At 38.3% G+C, this 19,394-nt stretch overlaps 3 protein-coding genes and 1 long non-coding RNA gene across 5 annotated transcripts; 2 read left to right on the forward strand and 2 right to left on the reverse strand.

Moving 5' to 3' along the window:
• Positions 1-369: 369 nt before the first annotated feature.
• On the reverse strand, positions 370-2,261 carry LOC135620090 (uncharacterized). The gene is made up of 2 exons (XR_010489627.1): positions 2,197-2,261; positions 370-785 (listed from the first exon to the last, which is right to left on the reverse strand). It is a non-coding gene; the product is annotated as an uncharacterized LOC135620090 (long non-coding RNA).
• A 139-nt stretch (positions 2,262-2,400) lies between these two features.
• Positions 2,401-6,398, forward strand: LOC103995961 (APO protein 3, mitochondrial). Of its 2 annotated transcripts, XM_018831005.2 has the most exons (5): positions 2,401-2,559; positions 2,849-3,299; positions 3,405-4,368; positions 5,250-5,322; positions 5,636-6,398. In XM_018831005.2, the coding sequence occupies exons 2-3, from the start codon at positions 2,887-2,889 to the stop codon at positions 4,234-4,236; spliced, it is 1,245 nt and encodes a 414-aa protein (XP_018686550.2). In that variant the 5' UTR covers positions 2,401-2,559; positions 2,849-2,886; the 3' UTR covers positions 4,237-4,368; positions 5,250-5,322; positions 5,636-6,398. The 2 variants fall into 2 exon arrangements, with proteins under 2 accessions (XP_018686550.2, XP_018686548.2); XM_018831003.2 differs by lacking the exon at positions 5,250-5,322.
• On the reverse strand, positions 5,259-7,248 carry LOC103995962 (glycosyltransferase BC10). Its single transcript, XM_009416735.3, has 2 exons — positions 6,633-7,248; positions 5,259-6,105 (listed from the first exon to the last, which is right to left on the reverse strand). The coding sequence occupies exons 1-2, from the start codon at positions 7,170-7,172 to the stop codon at positions 5,467-5,469; spliced, it is 1,179 nt and encodes a 392-aa protein (XP_009415010.2). The 5' UTR covers positions 7,173-7,248; the 3' UTR covers positions 5,259-5,466.
• Positions 7,249-7,994: 746 nt separating this feature from the next.
• On the forward strand, positions 7,995-19,284 carry LOC135620091 (ferrochelatase-2, chloroplastic-like). Its single transcript, XM_065122724.1, has 11 exons — positions 7,995-8,160; positions 8,478-8,586; positions 9,231-9,558; positions 10,221-10,364; positions 11,782-11,883; positions 14,253-14,356; positions 14,432-14,558; positions 15,878-16,030; positions 17,421-17,521; positions 17,675-17,876; positions 18,634-19,284. Exons 1-11 carry the CDS (start codon positions 8,112-8,114, stop codon positions 18,859-18,861), a joined length of 1,647 nt encoding a protein of 548 aa, XP_064978796.1. The 5' UTR covers positions 7,995-8,111; the 3' UTR covers positions 18,862-19,284.
• The last annotated feature ends 110 nt before the right edge of the window (positions 19,285-19,394 follow it).

The following is a 19,394-nucleotide window of genomic DNA, read 5'->3' on the forward strand; positions in this document are numbered from 1 at the left end:
ACAGGCACTTAAACATCTTCCCAATGGTCCATCTTAAATCTGTTGAATGACCTTGATGATACAAAACGATCTTTGATGATCAATCATGTGATTTCTCCATTCCAAAAGTATAGATTTTTAACACAGTAAATATACAACATTAACGAGGATGCAGATTTTTGACAAATCGCAACATTAACTTGTAATAAAACTGCAGATATTATCATAAGCACAAAAATGAAACTAGCATTGATTCTATCATTATTTGCTTAATTTGCATATGAATATAATACTTGGTGATGAAATGTCGATCATCCATTACTATTATTTTTGCTCGGGGTAGGATGACAAAAGCAAAATGTTCCAGCCAAATAATGTATGTCCGTCAAATAGCAGGGTAAAGAGATGCTATAGTATTCAAGAAGACCATTATTAATAAGATGTTATAAGTTGATACAACATTAAAAAAACATCATGTTGCTTCTGCAACATTCTTCAACCTCCGCTTATTGGGGGAATGATAGCCAATTCATCTTTATTTCTCAATACTGTCAATTCTGGAGCATATTCCTCATTAAGAGCCAAAACCATGGAATCATAAATTTCCCGTAAATTTGGAAATTCAATTAAGAGTTTATTCATACAATCTCTGGCAGTGCTACCATCTGGCATTTCAAGACATAACTCTGTTGATCCAGTAAGATCCCGAGCTCTGGCAAAGAAAAGAACTTTAATCTTAATATATGGAGCAAGATCCTTATCCCGAGAAGGATTTGTTTTTTGGCTTCCAATCATATCGCAAGTGTCTGATTATAAAATTAAAGAAAAAGAATATCAAATTTCCAAACATTTAGCCATAGTCTAATGTCTTAATGGAAAAAAAACTTTGTAATAGAAAAATTGTCCAGCATTGAACAAATGGCCTGCAGAACAGATTCTCAAAGGGAACCAAAAAATTAGGAGGATGATCACGAACATAAAAAAGGTACTGAATTGCTTGCAGATTAAATTAAACAGAGAAAAATGGAAGGTTTAAGATAAATCAAAATCTAAAAATTGAATGAGGGAAGAAACATCAAAACTTTGTTCCCTACATGGCATTTGGCTTGTCCTACAACTCTTTGAATTTTACAAATTAAAATTATCAAGAGAAATACGTATTTGGAATATTCGGGTCTAGCATGGGCTTCCTTCTTATACTCCAATCTGCATAGCAACCTCCTACTTGCTCACAAGTTGTTTTAAGGAAGTTTGTGAATGAACCCATCTTAAACAAAGAACTCATGCATGCTCCATGTTTAGTACCCAACATCCCTGCCCAAAATGTATCTTACAGGTAATTGGGGCCCATAAATGTATAATTTCATAGTTACAACTGAGCCAATCATTAGCTTCGAGTGCACAATCATTTTTCTCGAACTTTTTGAAAGTTCATCTCCTCTAATGTATTCTCAATTTTCATATTCTCCGACGTGCTCTGGAAAACTTTTGTTACATGCTAAAGGTATTGAATCTCATGCGAACATCTTTGTCGAAGCACCTCCGATGGCCTCTATCTGGACAGTATTACAACATAAGGGAGTTGACTTAAGAAGCGTGATAACCATGCCATAAAATAACCACAAGTAGGAGTCAACAATCATCTAAAAATAGAAGTCAGCCGGAGGGGTTCGGTATATATAGCCTTGTTTCCGGGTGTCGTTTCCATCATATATCAATCGAGAGCATCAACAATCTCATTAAATTACATTGAGAAAAGGAATAAACAAAGCTCCATATGCATCTTGTCATTTCTATTTTGGAGACAGTTTTCTCACTAAGTTATATATCAGGACCTCAAGAATCGAAGATCTAGACATACAAAAACCGAAAAGAAGATATTTTTCTTATGAAGAAAAAAGTCAGACAAAAATTCTACTAAATTTAGAAACGAAAAAGGGACTTAACATAGAACTTCATAAAAGCTTCCGCGGAAACCTTACAGTCTATCACCACATAAGTGTTAGAGAAGAGAGAGCAATTTGCCCTACCTATTCTGCAGGCCCCGAAGTTTTATTGCAACGGGAACCAGCAAAAGGGATTTAAAGGAAACCACTTAATCGTTTGCGTGAATTAAAGGTCAACAAGAAGCCATCTGCATTTGCAAATCTAGCAAAATTTCAAAGAAAAGGAAAGACTTAACACCAGTGCAGAGCAAGAACAGCACAAAGATGGTACCTTTGGGTTCTTCCGTCATCGTGCAAGACCCCGTCTTCTCGAGAGGGGAACCGGATTGATCGAAATGATAAATAGGGCACCGATTCCACTACCCACTTAGTTTTATTCTATAATGACTAAAATACCCTCGACTTCGTGTTTGTTTATTCAATGTTAATGGCGCAATTAGGTCTTTTCAGATACCAAGAAGGGATCAAGTCACCTGCGACCGAGATCGCGGAGCCGCAAATCCCAAACGACAGCCGCATGCTGCGGCGCGTCTCCTCCTTTCGGACCTCTCCGCCTCCAGCCGCTCCCCTCGCTCGTCCCGCAGGCTACGTCGCCTTCCTCTCCGCTTCTCATTGCGGGTCTGCAATGCTATAGGTATCATCTCTTCAATCTCTGTCCCGTAAACCCTAAATACTCGTTTCCTTATATTGCTTAGATCGCCATCTCTCCAATCCCTTGGGAAGACTAGCTCACCATCTTTTGATTAAAGATTTGAAGAAACTTCTCCTCCTGTATGATTTCGTTCAATGCATCCTTTGATGTTTTCTCACCATCGTTGGGCTAACTGAACCAAACCGTCCTGTGGCTTCCTGCCCTTATATTGTATGAAGTCTTCATTTGTGCATTTCTATTAAGCAAAACTATTATTTTCCTCCTTTTTCAGAATTATATGTCAGAAGAATGGTAACTTCTTAGAAGAGGATGCTACTTGGAAGGATATTTACGCAACGCATTTCTTGTATAAGGAGGACACAGTTATCATATCTGCAAATTAGACTCTCATGCCACTTTGGTTCCACAAGTGCCATTAGCAATGAGGCAAAGGTTGACAGTGAAGAGGACTTTGCTTATGCTGATGTCCCGAGGCCTGGTCCAACATGGCAGAGGAAGCCTTACCCGACCCCCATGAAGGTGTTGATTCGAAGGGCCAAAGAAGAGAAGAAAGCCAGGCAGGAAAACCCTTGCCGAGTCCTTGAACATGCCCCTGAAAATGGCCTTCTTGTCCCTGACCTCATTGAGGTGGCTCATCAAGTTTATAATGCCAGAGAATCTCTGCTTCATGGTCTGTCGAAACTTGTTGATGGTGAGGAAGCCATCCCTGTTAAAAAGTGTAGGTAAGCTCTGGATCCATCACCATCAATTAGTTTTACATGTTTTTTAATTGGTTGGCAATGAGAGTGACTTCAAGTTGTGGATATTTGACATTCTTCGATTACCAGGTTTTGCACTGAAGTGCATATTGGTCAACTTGGTCATGAGATAAGGTCATGTGAAGGTCCCAAATGTGGTTCAAGGAGCTCAAATCATGTGTGGGGAAGAGGAGGAATAAGAGATGTTGTTGGCTTTCCATACTGCTACCACCTTTATGATAGAGTGGGAAAGCCAAGAGTTGGTCACAAAGAAAGGTTTGGAGTCAAAAGGCTTCCGGCAATAGTAGAGCTGTGCATTCAAGCAGGTCTTCACCTTGAAGATTACCCAACAAAACGAAGAACCAAGCCTGTTTATTCAATTGAGGGGAGAATTGTAGACTTTGAGCCAGAGGAGGACAAAAATGCATTTACAGGAAATAATTTTGACTCAGCGAGAGAGGTTCTTCCAATCATCTTGGACGGTGATAGGCTTGATGTGGCAGGGACGATAAGTGAATTGAGTGCCAGGACACTGCAGTCCTGGTTAGATATGAGATCAGGAGCAACAAAGCTTATGAAGAAGTATACCGTGATAACCTGTGGCTACTGCCCCGAAGTTCAAGTGGGGCCTAAGGGACACAAGGTGAGGATGTGCAAAGCTACAAAACATCAATTTCGGGCTGGCTTGCATGCATGGCAGGAAGCCACGATTGATGATCTTATTAGACCAAATTATGTGTGGCATGTGCGTGATCTTGATGGCCCCCCACTGGCCAATGAGTTAAAGAGGTACTATGGAAAGGCTCCAGCTATTGTGGAGCTATGCGTGCAAGCTGGTGCACCGGTGCCTAAAGAATACAGAAGTATGATGAGGTTGGATGTTGTACCCCCTGATCATGATGAATATGATCTTGTTGCATAAGGTTTCTTACTTCAGATGTCGTGAATCCCATGGTTCAACTAAGCTTGGTGGTTATCAGTTGAAGAATAGGTTAAATCTCAAGATGAGGCAAAGGGTATCAACCAGCAGCAATTTTCGTGCTCTGAATAATGTGTGAGTAACTTAAATCCCAGTTTTGTTATTTATTTATTGCTCAGAAAGACTCGCTGTTCTTACATCTTTAGTTGTGAAATTGTACTTGAGACCAACAAAGAAGCCAAGAAGGATAATTACACTGATTGCAACATATATAATATATCAAAATTTAAAGAAATTTTATGAGTACATATTGCACTCTTTTCGAGTGTTGTAAATATTGATTTGTTTCCTTGCTATAACTACAAATATAGAGACCATAGGTGTTCAAGGTAAATGGGCAGGATATTATTGACATGGATCTATGTTTATCAAGATCAGAAGTGGAAGTATGCAAAAAAAAGTTTAATAATCCAAACATTTACCCCTGTAGTTGCATAACTATGACTTGATGCTTTGGGTTGGAAATATCAATTCAGGTGTGGATAGCATGAAACCCAATAGTACCGAAGTTGGGAATGCATTCATGGGTCTCAAGATGTGTGAGGAACTGAGACAGAGGATAGAAGTAATTGGGTTCTTGATTGACATTTGCATATATGCATTTTGTGCTGGAGCTGATATATTTCTTAGCAAAATGCTTGGTATTAAAGCAAGTTGGTGAAAATAAGTCATCCATTTGGATTATGTATAAGTTATCAAACACACCATGATTGCATTAACTAGTGAAATGAGAGGTAAATGAAAACTACCAAAACAGTCTCTCTACTAGGGCAAGAGAACACTGGGCTTGTCCATATTTACTGGGGTCTGCAGCAATTTAAACACTCAGTATGCCCAACCATATAGCCATGCATACATCATCAAAACATAAACTCCTTCTGATGGCTAGACTGAAAATGAATGGAAACCAGAATAAATAATTGCCTAACGGTACTGATTCACATAATTTTCTTTAGGTTTCCTATGGGCTTTGCGACTGTAAAGATCTGCTTTCTAGATAAAATTACATGCTGTGCAAACCAATGAAAGGTGAGATCAAACTTCTCTTAGGTATGCCACATGTAAAAGCCATATATTGTTTCAAGGGAAAGAGGATTACAGCCTCTCCCTTCCTTCATCAACAAGGATGGATGAAATCAGGTTCAATTTGAGAACAAGTAAAGAGTGCTGAGATCAAGAGCTCATCACTGCTGAAGTAAGGTTGAGAAGGAGCTCTAATGCATCAGATGCAAACTTCCTTGCAAAAAGGAAACACATAGTGGTTGCTCCAGAGTTGTATTTACAGATTTTACTCTCTCTTATTGACTGGATCAGGTCCTTTGTTATGTTTTGATACCCATAGGTTGCTGGATGAGGACCTCCCCTGGACCAGTCCACCCAAGTAATGCTCCTGTTTGCAATCAAGGCCCCATGGAACATGTTGAAGTAGGTGGGGAAGTAGTGCTCATCAGCATAGCAAGGTGGCTGGCAGTACTTTCTGAAGAGGAAGTGGTACTTGAAGTCTGCAACCACTTCCACGGCCAGCGACCGGCTGAGCTCGAGCCACTCCGACCCCTTCCTCCACTGGGAAAGCACAATGTCAGGTGCCATGCGGTGGTTGTACCGGCCTCGACCGAGTGGCGAGTTCTCGTCGAAGGACTGCACAAAGCTGTGGGCAGATCTCATTAGGTACTTGTAGACCGTTGGGAAACCATAGACTGGAATGCAGCTCTCAGAGAGCAGAACGAAGCGCTCGTTCGAGAAGTCCAGCAATGCATTAGCCAGAAGTCGTTTTTCTGCGTCTACCATCGATATCGATCCCCATCGAACCACCTGAGTGCAAGTAGCAGATGCAGTGAATGCACTGAGATGAACTTTCAGCATGTTTGAGTTGAACAGTTCTTTGAGGTCTTCCATATTAAAACTTTGATTAGATATTATTCCTATAGTAGTAAAGGTTCAGAAAACATCATCTGTCAGCTCAGATTAGTTGCTACTGCAGAGATGTGCTAAAACAAGAAACATTTTTATCCTGTTACTGAAGAAAATACATGTAGCACGATACATCTATTTTGCAGTGATTGGGATATCAATGTTGTTGTTAACTCTCCTAAGCAGGAGCATGACATCATCCGAAGTATTTCATGTGATTTTACACACATCAAAATGGCTACTAATGTGTTTTAAACATGTGATTTGGCTTGCCAGGAAGAACACAAGACTTTGCATAGACTTGTATCAACCAAAAGCCGTATGATTCCACTAAACGTATCAACTCCAACAAATCCAATGTCTCAGTTAACATCGAGTGTGTTGGTGATCAGAATTCATAAAGATGAACCTACATCAATCTTGCATACCTTGTTTGGAATCTGGCGGCCATAGAATGCAGAACTCTGTGACACATTGAGGTTGTATCCTGGAATTGTGTGTACGTAGATCGAGTAGAGGTCTTCATGGCCTTTCAAGAACTCCTCCCACAGTGGTGACAATGGCAGAGGTCCTCTTGTCAGGAACATGAACGCCACCTTTGGCACCCTTCTAAATGGGTACTCCTCCACCTTGGGCACCATAGAAGCCCTCCAGAACAGCTCCTCGTCACTCATCTCATGTAGCAGATGGCTTGGCCGGACGAAGCCCTCCAACCTGAGACTACTCTCGCAGTTGGCCGTGTGTATGCTCATGGGGAAGAGAAGCCCCGGCCGCGAACCGAGGTGGTGGTGATGGGAAGAGCTGCGTGCCACCGTCCACAAGCTCACGACCGCCGCCACCGCGAAGATGATCACGGCGGACACGGTCTTTAAGAGTCCGCGGGAGGAGTCCTTTCTTGGAGGAGGGGGAAGGGGAGGACATGGTCCTACTTCCATCTTCCCCGCCTTGTTTCTCGATGCCGGTTTCATCTGTTCCTTACAACGAACTCTCCTATGGCGAAGCTCATCTCTTGTGAGAATGAGAAGACGGTATCAAAAGATGGAAGAACACGAAGAAGAGCTCGAAGAAAGGATTACGTACAGCAGCGTGCAGCGACGAGCATCCGAACCAGAGCATCCGACACGACAAACACGAGCGGGTTTATCGGATTTTGGGTCGTCGCTTTCATGATCCGACCCGATATGTCTGCTTACCCGTCAACAAGTACAGACGACGCCAACTTGGGTCCCAAGGTGCATCAACGGGTATAAAGGGTTTTGCGCCCCTTACCCACGATATTAATTAATGAGCTACCAGTAGTCAAAATTGTGAGAGTCAACGTTGCGTAACAAAATTGTAATAATTCCTAAAAGACAGGGGTGGATATGGTCTCCACGTGACACCAAGCGGGTGAGCCCATGTACTCACGTGGATTCCACGAGGGATCCAAGTTTCAATGCAACGCCTTTTCCTACCCGGTCGCGGGCTCCATAGTGGTCGCCAATCACCAATCAGGTACATACGTACGTCAATTCCCACCCATCGCCGCACCGGCAAGCATCCTCGTGAGCGACACAATTGGGAGTGACGCGGATATGACACGTCATCCCCAGCTCACCAAGGAAACAAACCACGGCACACACGACCGTGTCAAGAGAGCAGGTGTAGCGGCGCGATCAGGTCCACGAGAACGGAGTAGGTGATGAAGGGTTAGATTGGCTTCCACGTATGCGATCGGTCGTCATCAACAGGGCGGTGTGGTGGGAACTGCTCCCACCAACCATTGCGGATTTGATCGCTCTTCCCAGTATACGACCTCGTCGCTGTCTGCTTTCGCTCATCCACTCCCATTCCAGCTCTCCTGGACTCTCCCTCCCCCATCTCATTCTCGATCCCTAGCCGGAGGCGGCGAATTCGAGGTCCTAAGAATGGGGATAGAGATCTTGGCGCTCTCCCGCCCCTCTCCTGCCTCGCAGTGTAAGTCCTCCTCCACCGTCCTTTCCCCTATCTTCTTTACCGATCAGGGAAATCAGGAAGAGAGAAATGAGTTACTAATCGTGTTTTTTTTTTTCGCTGGAATAGAACCCAATAGGCCTGTTTCATGTCACTCTGGCTTAATCTACAATTACTGGTCATGCCCTTTTATGTTGTCTGGTTTAAGACGAACATCGTCTCCTTGTGAATATGGGGAAATCATGTTTCTTTTGGAGGAAGAAGCGGATTTTTTGTTTAATTTCCTATAAAATCGCTAAATTTGCAATTTTTTCCTTTGGTTTGTGTTTCGTTTCCTCTAGGGGAGCGGTTGTCATCGTCTCATCAAGCAAGTACCAGGGGTGTCATAGAGATGGCCAGCCTAGAGCTTCGGTCTTCGAGTTTGCCTCGGACGAAATCTTTGCCTGAGAAGTATTCCTCAGCTAAAGACTCTGGTTTCAACATTATTATAGTATCATCTTTTTTCTTAGAGTGTTTTTTTTCAGTGGCAAAACTTGATACCTGAAAGCTAATTGTAGACTGTGGAAAGGGAAATATACAACGGTAGCTTTATTTAGCTGCATTTGAAGAAATAAGCTACCCTTCACTGCATTTCTTGTCGATATTTCCAACTTATTTTAGAAAAGAAAGATTTTTCTTTTTAAAGTTTAACTTTGCAGTAGTATCTCTTACCATTCTTCTAAGGCTTCATTTTAAACATCCAATCTCGTATCCATTACTCTATTTAATTTATATGTTGCTGCCATGCATAAATTCTGAAAGAATCAATGAACAATTAACTTTTTTATTCAACCGCCATCATCCCAGCTTGCATCACACATGACCTACTCGTAACTTATTTATCTATCATCCTGGTCCTCTACTATTGTAGCTCTTTGTTAGTTATTTTACCTTCACTAACCAATTTCATTTGGTTAATATGTGATGCATGATCTCACTTGTGATTCTTTTCATGCTCACATTCGTAGAATCACCTTGTTGGAGTATTTACCTTCATGATAATTATGGGGCACTGACATTCTTTTGGATAACTAATTATTTTTTGCATGTGACAGGGTTCTACTGCCAGCAACATGCTCAACTCAGATGTTGGGTCATTCTTCTTGGCAACACATGAAATCTGGTGTTGGACCATGCTATTGGATGAAACCTTTAGTTCCGAAAAACTATCCATGGCAGCCTGATCTGTCCTCATCCAATCATAAGCGATCATCTAAAGTATACTCATCATCTTCTGAAGCATTACTGACCTCAACATCCCAGGCATCACAGGGTACAATTCTTGTGGATAATGAAAGAGTTGGGGTTTTGTTACTCAATCTCGGTGGTCCAGAAACTCTCGACGATGTTCAACCATTCTTGTTTAATCTATTTGCTGATCCGGTAAATGAATTTGTACTTTCTTTTTCATTCTTTTATATCTTTTGAGTATGAAAACTATGTTAAACTTATTATGTCTTTATGGAAAATCATTCTGGTTACGTTGGTATATTGGAAGATCTTATTTTCAAAAACATCATTTTGTGTGGAAATATGTGAATACTCATTAAAAAAAAAAGTATGCATTCATAAAGTTTGGTTACTTTGTAATTGTAAAACTTTGTAGGAGGTAGGGAACTACAGATGGTAGGCACCATTTGACACTTGTTCTGGCGTATGAGACAAACAAGGTGCTTATCTAATATCTAATACACAAGGCCACAGAGTAAGGCTATTCAAGGTGATTATCTAGGTGATTCTCTCCTTTTGATCTCCATGTGTCACTTTGCCATAACTTGAACCTTGGTTTTTCATGTGAGCAACAAATTATTTCCATCATGTGAACGAGTCACCCACATGATGCAAGTGAACTTTGTCTGTCAATTGATGTATACCATTGTCTATACATTTTTCTTTTATACAACAAAGTATTCTCACTTGACTGAAAGAAGCTGAGAAGTACCATTGTCTGACAATGACATGACAAGCAATATGAAGTGTCCTTATTAGTATTTATCTTATTTGTAATTCCTTGGAACAAAACTAATAATACTGTGTATTGACAGGACATCATTCGACTTCCTAGGATGTTCCGGTTTCTTCAGAAGCCTTTGGCTCAATTCATCTCTGTTGTTAGGGCGCCCAAAAGCAAAGAAGGTTATGCTTCTATTGGTGGTGGTTCTCCACTCAGACAGATAACTGATGCACAAGTAAGTTATTTTTCATTCAATTTTGGTTGAGAAATTATTTTCAAGTATACTTTCTCTTTCTGTCCTTGTCTTTAATAGGAATGTAATGAAATAAATTCTTCTCTTATTAAGCTCAAATTTTAGTTATTTCTATATTCTAATATTATTGGTTAGACATAACATAGATGCATGACAATGTTTCAACTTTCAACTGTGGTCAGTTTTGCATTTGTTAACGTACAACATCTTCCTTGGTTAAAAAAAAATGAAACAGTACACATCTTCCTAGTATGTTAGTGAGCAAGACAACTATTTCATCCTTTGAAAATTTGGTTGTCAACTTAATGTATCTGTAGCAGAAGCAAAAAAAAAAAAAAAATCATAGTGCAGGGCAAGGATTTAAATACCGGTCTGACATCAATTTTAGTAATCTATTGAACCAGTATCATAAAGACATACCAGGTGATATACAAACTTGTACTGTTCAATATCATTTTTATATAAAAAATAAAACAAAGTGTGTAACTGTCAAGCTATACATTTCATTATTGGTACTTGGAAGGACTGTAATTATCGATCGACACATACCAATCCAACCGGTATTTAAATAATTGATATAGGGATTTTGAAGTACTATAGAAATTGGGGCTCTTGTAGTCTTCCTTGTCTAATGTTGACCATATGATATCTATAGTGACATTGTACCTACTTTTTCAACTGGATTTTTATTCTTCTAGAAAATTTGTTCACATCCTGAAAAACAAAAGTTATCAAAATAAACTAGACATTCTGTTATTTCTTAAGTTTACTTTTTAATTTTTTTGCAAAGGGTAAGTATTGAAGACGTGTCTTGATCCCAACATCTTGTGGATAAAATCATTATCAGCTAACCTAGGTAGCACCAGATGAATTCTCGGTTATGCTATGGTTAAACACAGTACATTTTTCAATAGGACACTCAACCATCATTAATTAGCCGGAATTTTCAGGATGTTTCAACCTTGGACCTGGACCACGTGCTTGACTTTCATGATTCTCAGAAAAATAGACTTATTGTCAAGTAGAGATCATTCGGCTTAGTTTGATTGTCATTAAAACGGGGGATAGGTGGATCTGGATTGACTTTGCAGAAGATTAGACAAAGTTATGCCTCTAAATAGGACAAAATTGCCAAGAAGCCTGCTCGATTATTTTTTGCCAAATATTGGCATGACTGTGTAAGTGTGTATAATAGTTCTTGCAAAATATTACTGTCATTTGCCTGGGGCATTTTTCACAAACTGCTGTAAGGAGATAGAATAAAGAAGCTTACAAATATTTTCCTTTTGACTAATTATTACCCTCTCCTTTAAAATTTTACTCATTACAATTGTATTCAAAATTCTGACATCAATTACTGTTTACTTATTTTAATTGAAATTTTCTGTGTATTATTAAGGCAAAAGCATTAAGAAAGGCCTTGCACGACAAGAATGTTCCAGCAAAGGTATATGTAGGAATGCGTTATTGGCATCCATTTACTGAAGAAGCCATCAACCAGGTAAATAATCAGTGCATTTTTGCATAAAAATATGCTATCATAGTTGCAGAACATTGTCATTGTTATTTTCCTAAGTGAAGTTTGTCATCAAACATGTGAGTTGAAGTGTAAATCAAGTGCCTTTTATCTGAATGAATATTCATACAGGAAATTTCATATAAATGCGATTATGATTTCTGGCTAATCATTTTATTTTTTTCCAATTGTTATCTTGTTTTTGTATCAAAATCTTGTTTCTTAAGTTCATTATCTTTTGTACCTCAATAGAAGCATTTACAACTGTTATGTGATTGTCTACAAAGTTCATACATCATTGGACATATTATGCCCATTTAAAATATCTATATGCTTAATTTTCTACATTATGGCCAAATCCATGAAGACTTTTCATGCTTTACAAAATACAAACAACAGGGCATGGCTACTAAGTATCACCTAAATTGTGGTACTTTAAAATTTATAATTAGGTTCACTTATCTATAATAACTATTTTTATGAAGGAAACTGTCAGAGGATTATCCAATAAGTAATTATGATAGGCCCTCCTTTACTTGATTTTCTACACTTCAAGAAATTTAAACAGAATAAAAGTGAGACTAGCTTTAAAAGATATGCCCGCTTTCCAAAGTTTTAAATACTATCTGATACCAGTTTTAGCAACCAATCAGACCGATATACTAAGTGGTATAGTCGCTAGTCCTTCTTGGTACCACATAACAAAAATGGTATACCAAGTGATGTCAAGCTTATGGCTCAGTTATCGGTCATTGGTCAGAATAAAAAAATAATGTTGGTTATGTATTGGTTTCACCAGTATTTTAGCATACCTGTTTCATTGTCAAATTTCAACCTAGCAAAGAAATACCAATGGTTGTTGACAGCAAGGATTAATATTTTGGCCCAATATTGATACCATTTGATACCAGTCAGCTACAAAATCGGTACAGTGTCTGTGTCGTATAATATACAGAATGTCAGTTCGACTCAGTATCGGTTGGTACTAACCAAACCGCTACAAACAGAGAGAGAAGGTGGAGATGGAGCAGTACAGGTGGTACCATACTATGGAGGAGAGGCAGTGACGCAATGATGCAAATGAGCAACAAAGGCAGAGGTGACACTTGGCAGCACAACGAAATGATAGGGAGGAGTAGAAGCAGTAGCAGAAGAAGCAGAGAAAAAGAAAGAGAAAAGCAGTACATAGATATTGGTACTTGAAGAAAGGCTTACCATCTAGTGCAGCCCAGTACCAGTTAGCTTATCACCTGGTAAGCCAGTGTGGTAAGCTTACCTGGTAAGTTTTGGTTCCAGATCCGACTGGTCAATATTGTCCATTCCGCACACCATCGGCCATTGGACTGTAAAAGTCAGTCCATACTGACCGGTACAATCAGAACTTTAATACTTAATTGATAGAGGAAGCCCTTTTTCATTTTTTCTTTCTAGTATGACTTGTTTTTTTAGTCGGTTCTTTTGCTCTTGCATCATCTAGCTCTTACAACACCTGTTGATTTATGAGTTATCATGAAAATGACAATCAATAGAACTCGTCAAATTTGTGCTAGACTGTCTAAAAAGTCCAGTGAATATATGCTAAAAACTGTCGAAATCATATATAACAGATTATAGTAAAAAAGAGGTTCCATTATGTGATAAGTTTTGTTGTGATGAGCATGTTTGCTTGTGTCTAGAAGGCATATATCGATGGCTTTTAGTAATACATTAATTAGGTCCATCAAAAACTGTATACAGAGTCCTCGAAATTTGTGATTATGATTCCTTTATATTTCAATGATGCCCCCGAGCCACAGTTCTCAATTTGGTTGTATGAAAGGGACTATGATAAAAAAGCACAGTAATTTTTTTGTAACCATGCTGTTTTCAGGCTATAATAACCTACCCTATTTTAGTTGCAATTTAGTTTTAGCTTCTGCATTATCTGTTTCTTTCGTTGTAAGTTTTTTCTGTTTCACTAAACTTGTAATTGCAAAACTTCTCAATTTAGCAATATTCTGTTTTATCTGTTTCACTAAACTTCTCAATTTTCTGTATTACTAAGCAGATTCGTAAGTTTCTCTAATTTGGTTCATGTGTGGTAGATTCTCCTTTTAACTCTTGGAACTATTTCAATAAGATTGCTGGTTCAGCAATTTTCTGGATCTTGAATCTTAATATTTTATTAGAGAACTAAAGTTTTTTACAAGTGATGTTGCATTTTTTCTCACTTTTAGTTAAATTTGCATGACGAAACCTTTGAGGTATGAGCAATATCCATGAGTATTTGTCATACTAATTTACTACTAATATGACGTGAAGAAAGTGCATAGTTGCTCCAGTGCACTTCATTATTTGACCTTTTATACTCGCAGATTAAAATGGATGGGATCACAAAACTTGTTGTGCTTCCTCTGTACCCACAGTTTTCAATATCAACTAGTGGCTCAAGTCTTCGGTTGTTGGAAAGTATATTCAGGTCATGTGTTTAAATTTGACCACTAGCATTCAAGTTTCTTCTGTATAAATTTGTGACATTGATTTGGCTTTGTAGGGATGACGAATATTTGGTAAATATGCAACATACAGTTATACCATCCTGGTATCAACGAGAAGGATACATCAAGGCGATGGCAGATTTAATTGAAAAGGAGGTGCAAAAATTTGAATCCCCTGAGAAGGTGCAAATTGATCTGATTACAATCTATATACTTTTGATGGTCACATTTTTTTTCGTATTATTTTGCATCTTTTGTTCCTTGGAATACATGGCTTAATATAGGAACTAATTTATCTTTTGCTCCTTAGAGCTCAGCTTGCACTCATGGAACTACGTAATTTGGTTCCCATAATGAGATAGCATATATCAACTTACTCTTGATTTTGATAGAATTTTTCAGAAAGATAACGCCACAAGCTATTGATTGTTATATTCAAAATTCGAAAGCAAATATTGATGAAGGGAAGAGTTTATCTCACTTTTTGGGAATGGTTGGTGGGGATTTTCTCTAATCAGCTCTAAGCACCCTATTTGATTAGTTATATCTGGAAATGATCATGTGTGTAACAGACTGTTCATTCTTGATCCTGGATTTTTTTTTTGACATGCTTGTATTCTCACGGTGGCATGTGGAATGATCTCATCACAATTCACATGAGATGTATGCTGGGTCTTGAATACATTGTCATATTTGTGATATCAAGGCATCTTTGGCCAATTGTGGCAGCTGTCACATCAAGAAATGGCATATTAATTACCAATACCAAACTAATGGAGCACTGGGATGGTGGAGGGCCTGTGTCTGTTGGCACATACATGCTTGTACAATGCTTGTTCATTATTTAATCACTAGCACAAGGGTAGTTGCAAAAATAAACTATCTTGCACAATTCCTTGATTGTTATCTTTTATTAGTCATTTGAGTGTAGTGGTTCGATTTGACATGTCAGAAATCACATAAAGATGGATAAAGCTGTTGAGCTTCCTGATTGGGTACTACATTAGTGCCTTTTGTTACATCTCTGTTGAGCTGTCTATGATATCAAGGATAATATAAGCTGTAACTGTTGAATGAAGAAAAAAAAACAGCACATTTCTGTCCTTTTGGGCTCCAAGTTTTAGTGATGATAGGAGCTGATTTAGCCTGTTGTAATAAAGCGTCATTAATTTGAAAAGGTTGTGCATGCGACTTTTTTTTTAAATAATAGATGAAAAAAGGACACAGTCCTTTTCCGCTTTGATAATGGTTGACGGATCTTGTTGTGACAATGAGGAAAAGATTGGCTCACAAAACCTACTGAAAACCACTGATAAGTTTGACCTAATATGTTTACCTTGCATATTAAATTGGAATTCTTCCCCATTTTTTCAAGTAGCTTACCCTTTCCTTTATGAAGCTTCTTCTTTGCCCCTTGTACCTTCAAAATTAAAATGCCAACTGATCGTACATTTCTTGTTCAACTAAAATATCATAACTTTAATTGGAAAACTGCATTGTAGGTTATGATGTTTTTTAGTGCTCATGGTGTTCCGCTAGCTTATGTGGAAGAAGCTGGGGACCCTTACAAAGCAGAAATGGAGGAATGTGTAGATCTAATAATGGAAGAGCTGGAAAAACGAGGCATTACTAATGCATACACCCTTGCTTACCAGGTAACCGAATTTATTGTTCATGATATTTTGTAAGCTTAATAATTGGTTGTTTCTTTGCACATGTTCTCTTTTGTGGTCAGAATGCTAGCTGTAGTTATGTTAATTATGAATGTCTGCAGTCCTTATTGTGTTACTTGTTTCTCACTCTCTTATATGTGTGTGTTTTATATGTATGTTTGTGCTTGAGCTTGGCTATATTCTTGTGGGAATGTGTTTCTGCAGGTAAGTACACATGCTATATTTTTCCACTCAACAATGTCTAGTATATGTGCATGCAATTGAGTAAAAATCAATAGGTGTGTCTGTGTAAAGTACATCATACATTTAAAACTCCTAGGTATACCCTTTTGTTGTCTTCAATAAAGTAACAGATGCAACTACTAATATACTGGAGAGTGGAGACAATTTATGTCACATCTAAACTAGTCATAGTTTCTCTCGCAATCATCTTATCATGTTTCATATGGGAGATTAATTTGTGGTTTCAATTTTTATGATTACTAATTAAAATCTCACTTGCATATTTACCAAATCTGAAGATGTGAAAAGTGATCAACAAGATAAATTTAGGCCTTATTTTGGGTTCGATTTTGGCACATAACAATACAGCAAATTGACAACAGAAAGCATAAACTACATTTTTGAACATCAGAGCTTTCTTATTTTCACAATGTTCAGTCTTTAAGTAGAGGTCTCACACGTCTGAACTAACAGTACTGGCAAAGATGGGAATTTATTTTTGACTTGATGCCCTTATTTTCTGTCTTTTTTGTTCTATATTCTGCCTTTTCCTCTATTATTTCTATCTTCTATCACCTCTCTATTCTCCGCCTTTATTTCTCTTTGTTCTGTATTTTGGGTTTCTCTCTTCTCTATGCCTCCACCACTGTCTTATGGCTGCTTAACAACTAAGATCAGTCAGATTAGCTCCTGAATTTCTGTTCCTTTTTCTTCACCCTCATTTATTGCCTTCAGATAGTGAGTCGTCCATCTGATTGTTTTCATCATATGGTTGGTGGTTGTGCACAACTTTTGAATTGATAAAGTCTAGGCTATAAATATATTACTTTGATCCAGCTTATTAAGAAATGAAAATTTTGAAATCTTAAACTACATTTTGATGAACGGGCTCATCTCTATATATAGATGCAAATATATATATTTGTAGTGTTACCATTATTTCATCACTTTTTGAAGTGTAGGTAGTTTTTAGAGATAAGTAAATGGAGTTCTTGTGATCTAAATTTTCTTTGTTCATTCTATTTTGTATTATTTTGTTGTTCATAATTGCCAACTGCCAAAGTTACTGGATACAATGTTTATGATTCCTTTGAGACTTCCACAATTGATAATAGGATCTTTTATTAAGCTTCATTGGATGGTTTCATAGAGTCGAGTTGGACCTGTCGAATGGTTGAGACCCTACACCGATGAGACAATAGTTGAGCTTGGGCAAAAAGGAGTCAAAAGTCTACTTGCTGTTCCCATTAGGTATAGTTGCATCACATCATTCATTTTTCTTCAATGTCAAATGAATATTTCAGATTCCTTTAAAAATTGTATTTATGCAGATGAGACATAATTCAATTATTTTTAGTGTTGGGTAACATATAGTTGTTTACTTTTTTGGTATTCAATGTGCAGCTTTGTCAGTGAGCATATTGAAACCCTTGAAGAAATTGATGTGGAGTACAAAGAGTTGGCTCTGAAATCAGGCATTCAGAACTGGGGGCGCGTACCTGCTTTAGGATGTGAGCCCACATTCATTTCTGATCTTGCAGACGCTGTTATCGAAAGTCTTCCTTATGTAGGAGCAATGGCAGCTTCCAGTCTTGAGGCTCGGCAGGTAACATTTGTTAATTTTCAGCAAATACCACAAGCTAATGAATGCTAGAGGCTTTTTCTTACTAATTTACGAGTCTGGCTTTGGACACTACAGTAAGAGTGAAGAAGGATAATAGTTAAACATTGTTATAGGTAGTGTTCAAGCCTTCCCCATATCTAGGTCTTATGGTGACTAATCCTTGAGTATTTTTTATTTAGTTTGACATGCCCATATTATGGTATCTAATTATGTTGTTTACTTTTTAGATATATCTGAAAGATCTGTGACATTTTGCTTAATAAGCAATATTCGAAGCCAATAATGTGTTAGTAGCTTTTTCCTTTTTTGGACTTATCTTGTTGAATGTTTCGGATAAACTACTATGCTCTAAGAAGCAAATAAAAAAGAGTGTGAGGTACTATTTTGATCTTAAAGTGGGGACTACTTCTAGAATGGTTCTCAAGATTTGCTTCACAGCCTTTCCTGAGAAGACCTGATGGCTTGCTGGATTTCCAGAATTAAGCACTATTATCATACTAAATTGAATCAAATTGTGATCGTTACTTGAATGATTTAATATGATGGTCAGCGTCGACTTTGTTGAGCCAACTTACATCCTGCAGTGATTAAAACCTTAATCGTTATATCATCTTGATATTGCAAAGTCCTCAATAATTATATGGGTATATTATGTTGTCTGAACTTGCAAACAGTTTCTTGGAGGATAGAAATTGCTTTGTTGTAAAGCCTAATGCTAGAATGATTTTGGTGACTGCAGTCACTTGTTCCGCTTGGAAGCGTAGAGGAGCTCCTGGCAGCATATGACTCAAAACGTGGCGAGCTTCCTCCTCCAGTGACAGTGTGGGAATGGGGTTGGACCAGAAGTGCCGAGACCTGGAATGGCAGAGCAGCCATGTTAGCCGTCCTGGCATTGTTGGTCTTAGAAGTAACCACAGGAGAAGGCTTCTTGCACCAGTGGGGCATCCTCCCACGGTCGATCAACTGAAAAAGCTTCCACCTCAGCTATCAGAATCCAGCAGAGTCAAATCAATAGGAGAAGCAGGCACCATAACATCCAAGGATCTTTATATCCAATCCCTTCATCAGTGGGTCTTCAACTTCCAAATGCTGCGCTTCCACTGAATATAAACTATCCAGAACACATTTTTACATGAGTTTAGTAGAATGGAATGTGTTGTATACTTCATGGATAGTTGGATACATCCAAGGGAATATATATTACCCTAAGAATGTTGTATAATGTGTACACTTGAACATCTGCTTAATTAGATACACCAAGGGAAAAGATATGACCATCCTGCACTTTCTAATCCCTTCGTCTTCATGTTCTTACTAGTGGACATGATTAAGGAGACTTGTATTTTTGTTATGTAGTTGGACAAAAATGAAAAGCAATTGATTTGGTACACTTTTTGAATCCCTTTATTTTCGAGCCCAACCTAAAATTTGGATTTGTTGAAAATTTTGGAAGATTTGAGGGGAAGGCTACAATGAAGTTTGTGATGGAGAATACAAATG

The sequence above is a fragment of the Musa acuminata genome, chromosome BXJ2-8, assembly GCF_036884655.1.
Source record: "Musa acuminata AAA Group cultivar baxijiao chromosome BXJ2-8, Cavendish_Baxijiao_AAA, whole genome shotgun sequence".
Taxonomy (NCBI): domain Eukaryota; kingdom Viridiplantae; phylum Streptophyta; class Magnoliopsida; order Zingiberales; family Musaceae; genus Musa; species Musa acuminata.

Coding starts and splice junctions, on each gene's coding strand:
- LOC103995961 (XM_018831005.2), top strand. CDS start 2,887: ATGCTACTTGGAAGGATATTTACGCAACGCATTTCTTGTATAAGGAGG. Junction 3,300..3,404: donor ATCCCTGTTAAAAAGTGTAG/GTAAGCTCTGGA, acceptor TTCGATTACCAG/GTTTTGCACTGAAGTGCATA.
- LOC103995962 (XM_009416735.3), bottom strand. CDS start 7,172: ATGAAACCGGCATCGAGAAACAAGGCGGGGAAGATGGAAGTAGGACCA. Junction 6,106..6,632: donor GCCGCCAGATTCCAAACAAG/GTATGCAAGATT, acceptor ACTTGCACTCAG/GTGGTTCGATGGGGATCGAT.
- LOC135620091 (XM_065122724.1), top strand. CDS start 8,112: ATGGGGATAGAGATCTTGGCGCTCTCCCGCCCCTCTCCTGCCTCGCAG. Junction 8,161..8,477: donor CCCCTCTCCTGCCTCGCAGT/GTAAGTCCTCCT, acceptor CGTTTCCTCTAG/GGGAGCGGTTGTCATCGTCT. Junction 14,357..14,431: donor TTGTTGGAAAGTATATTCAG/GTCATGTGTTTA, acceptor TTGGCTTTGTAG/GGATGACGAATATTTGGTAA.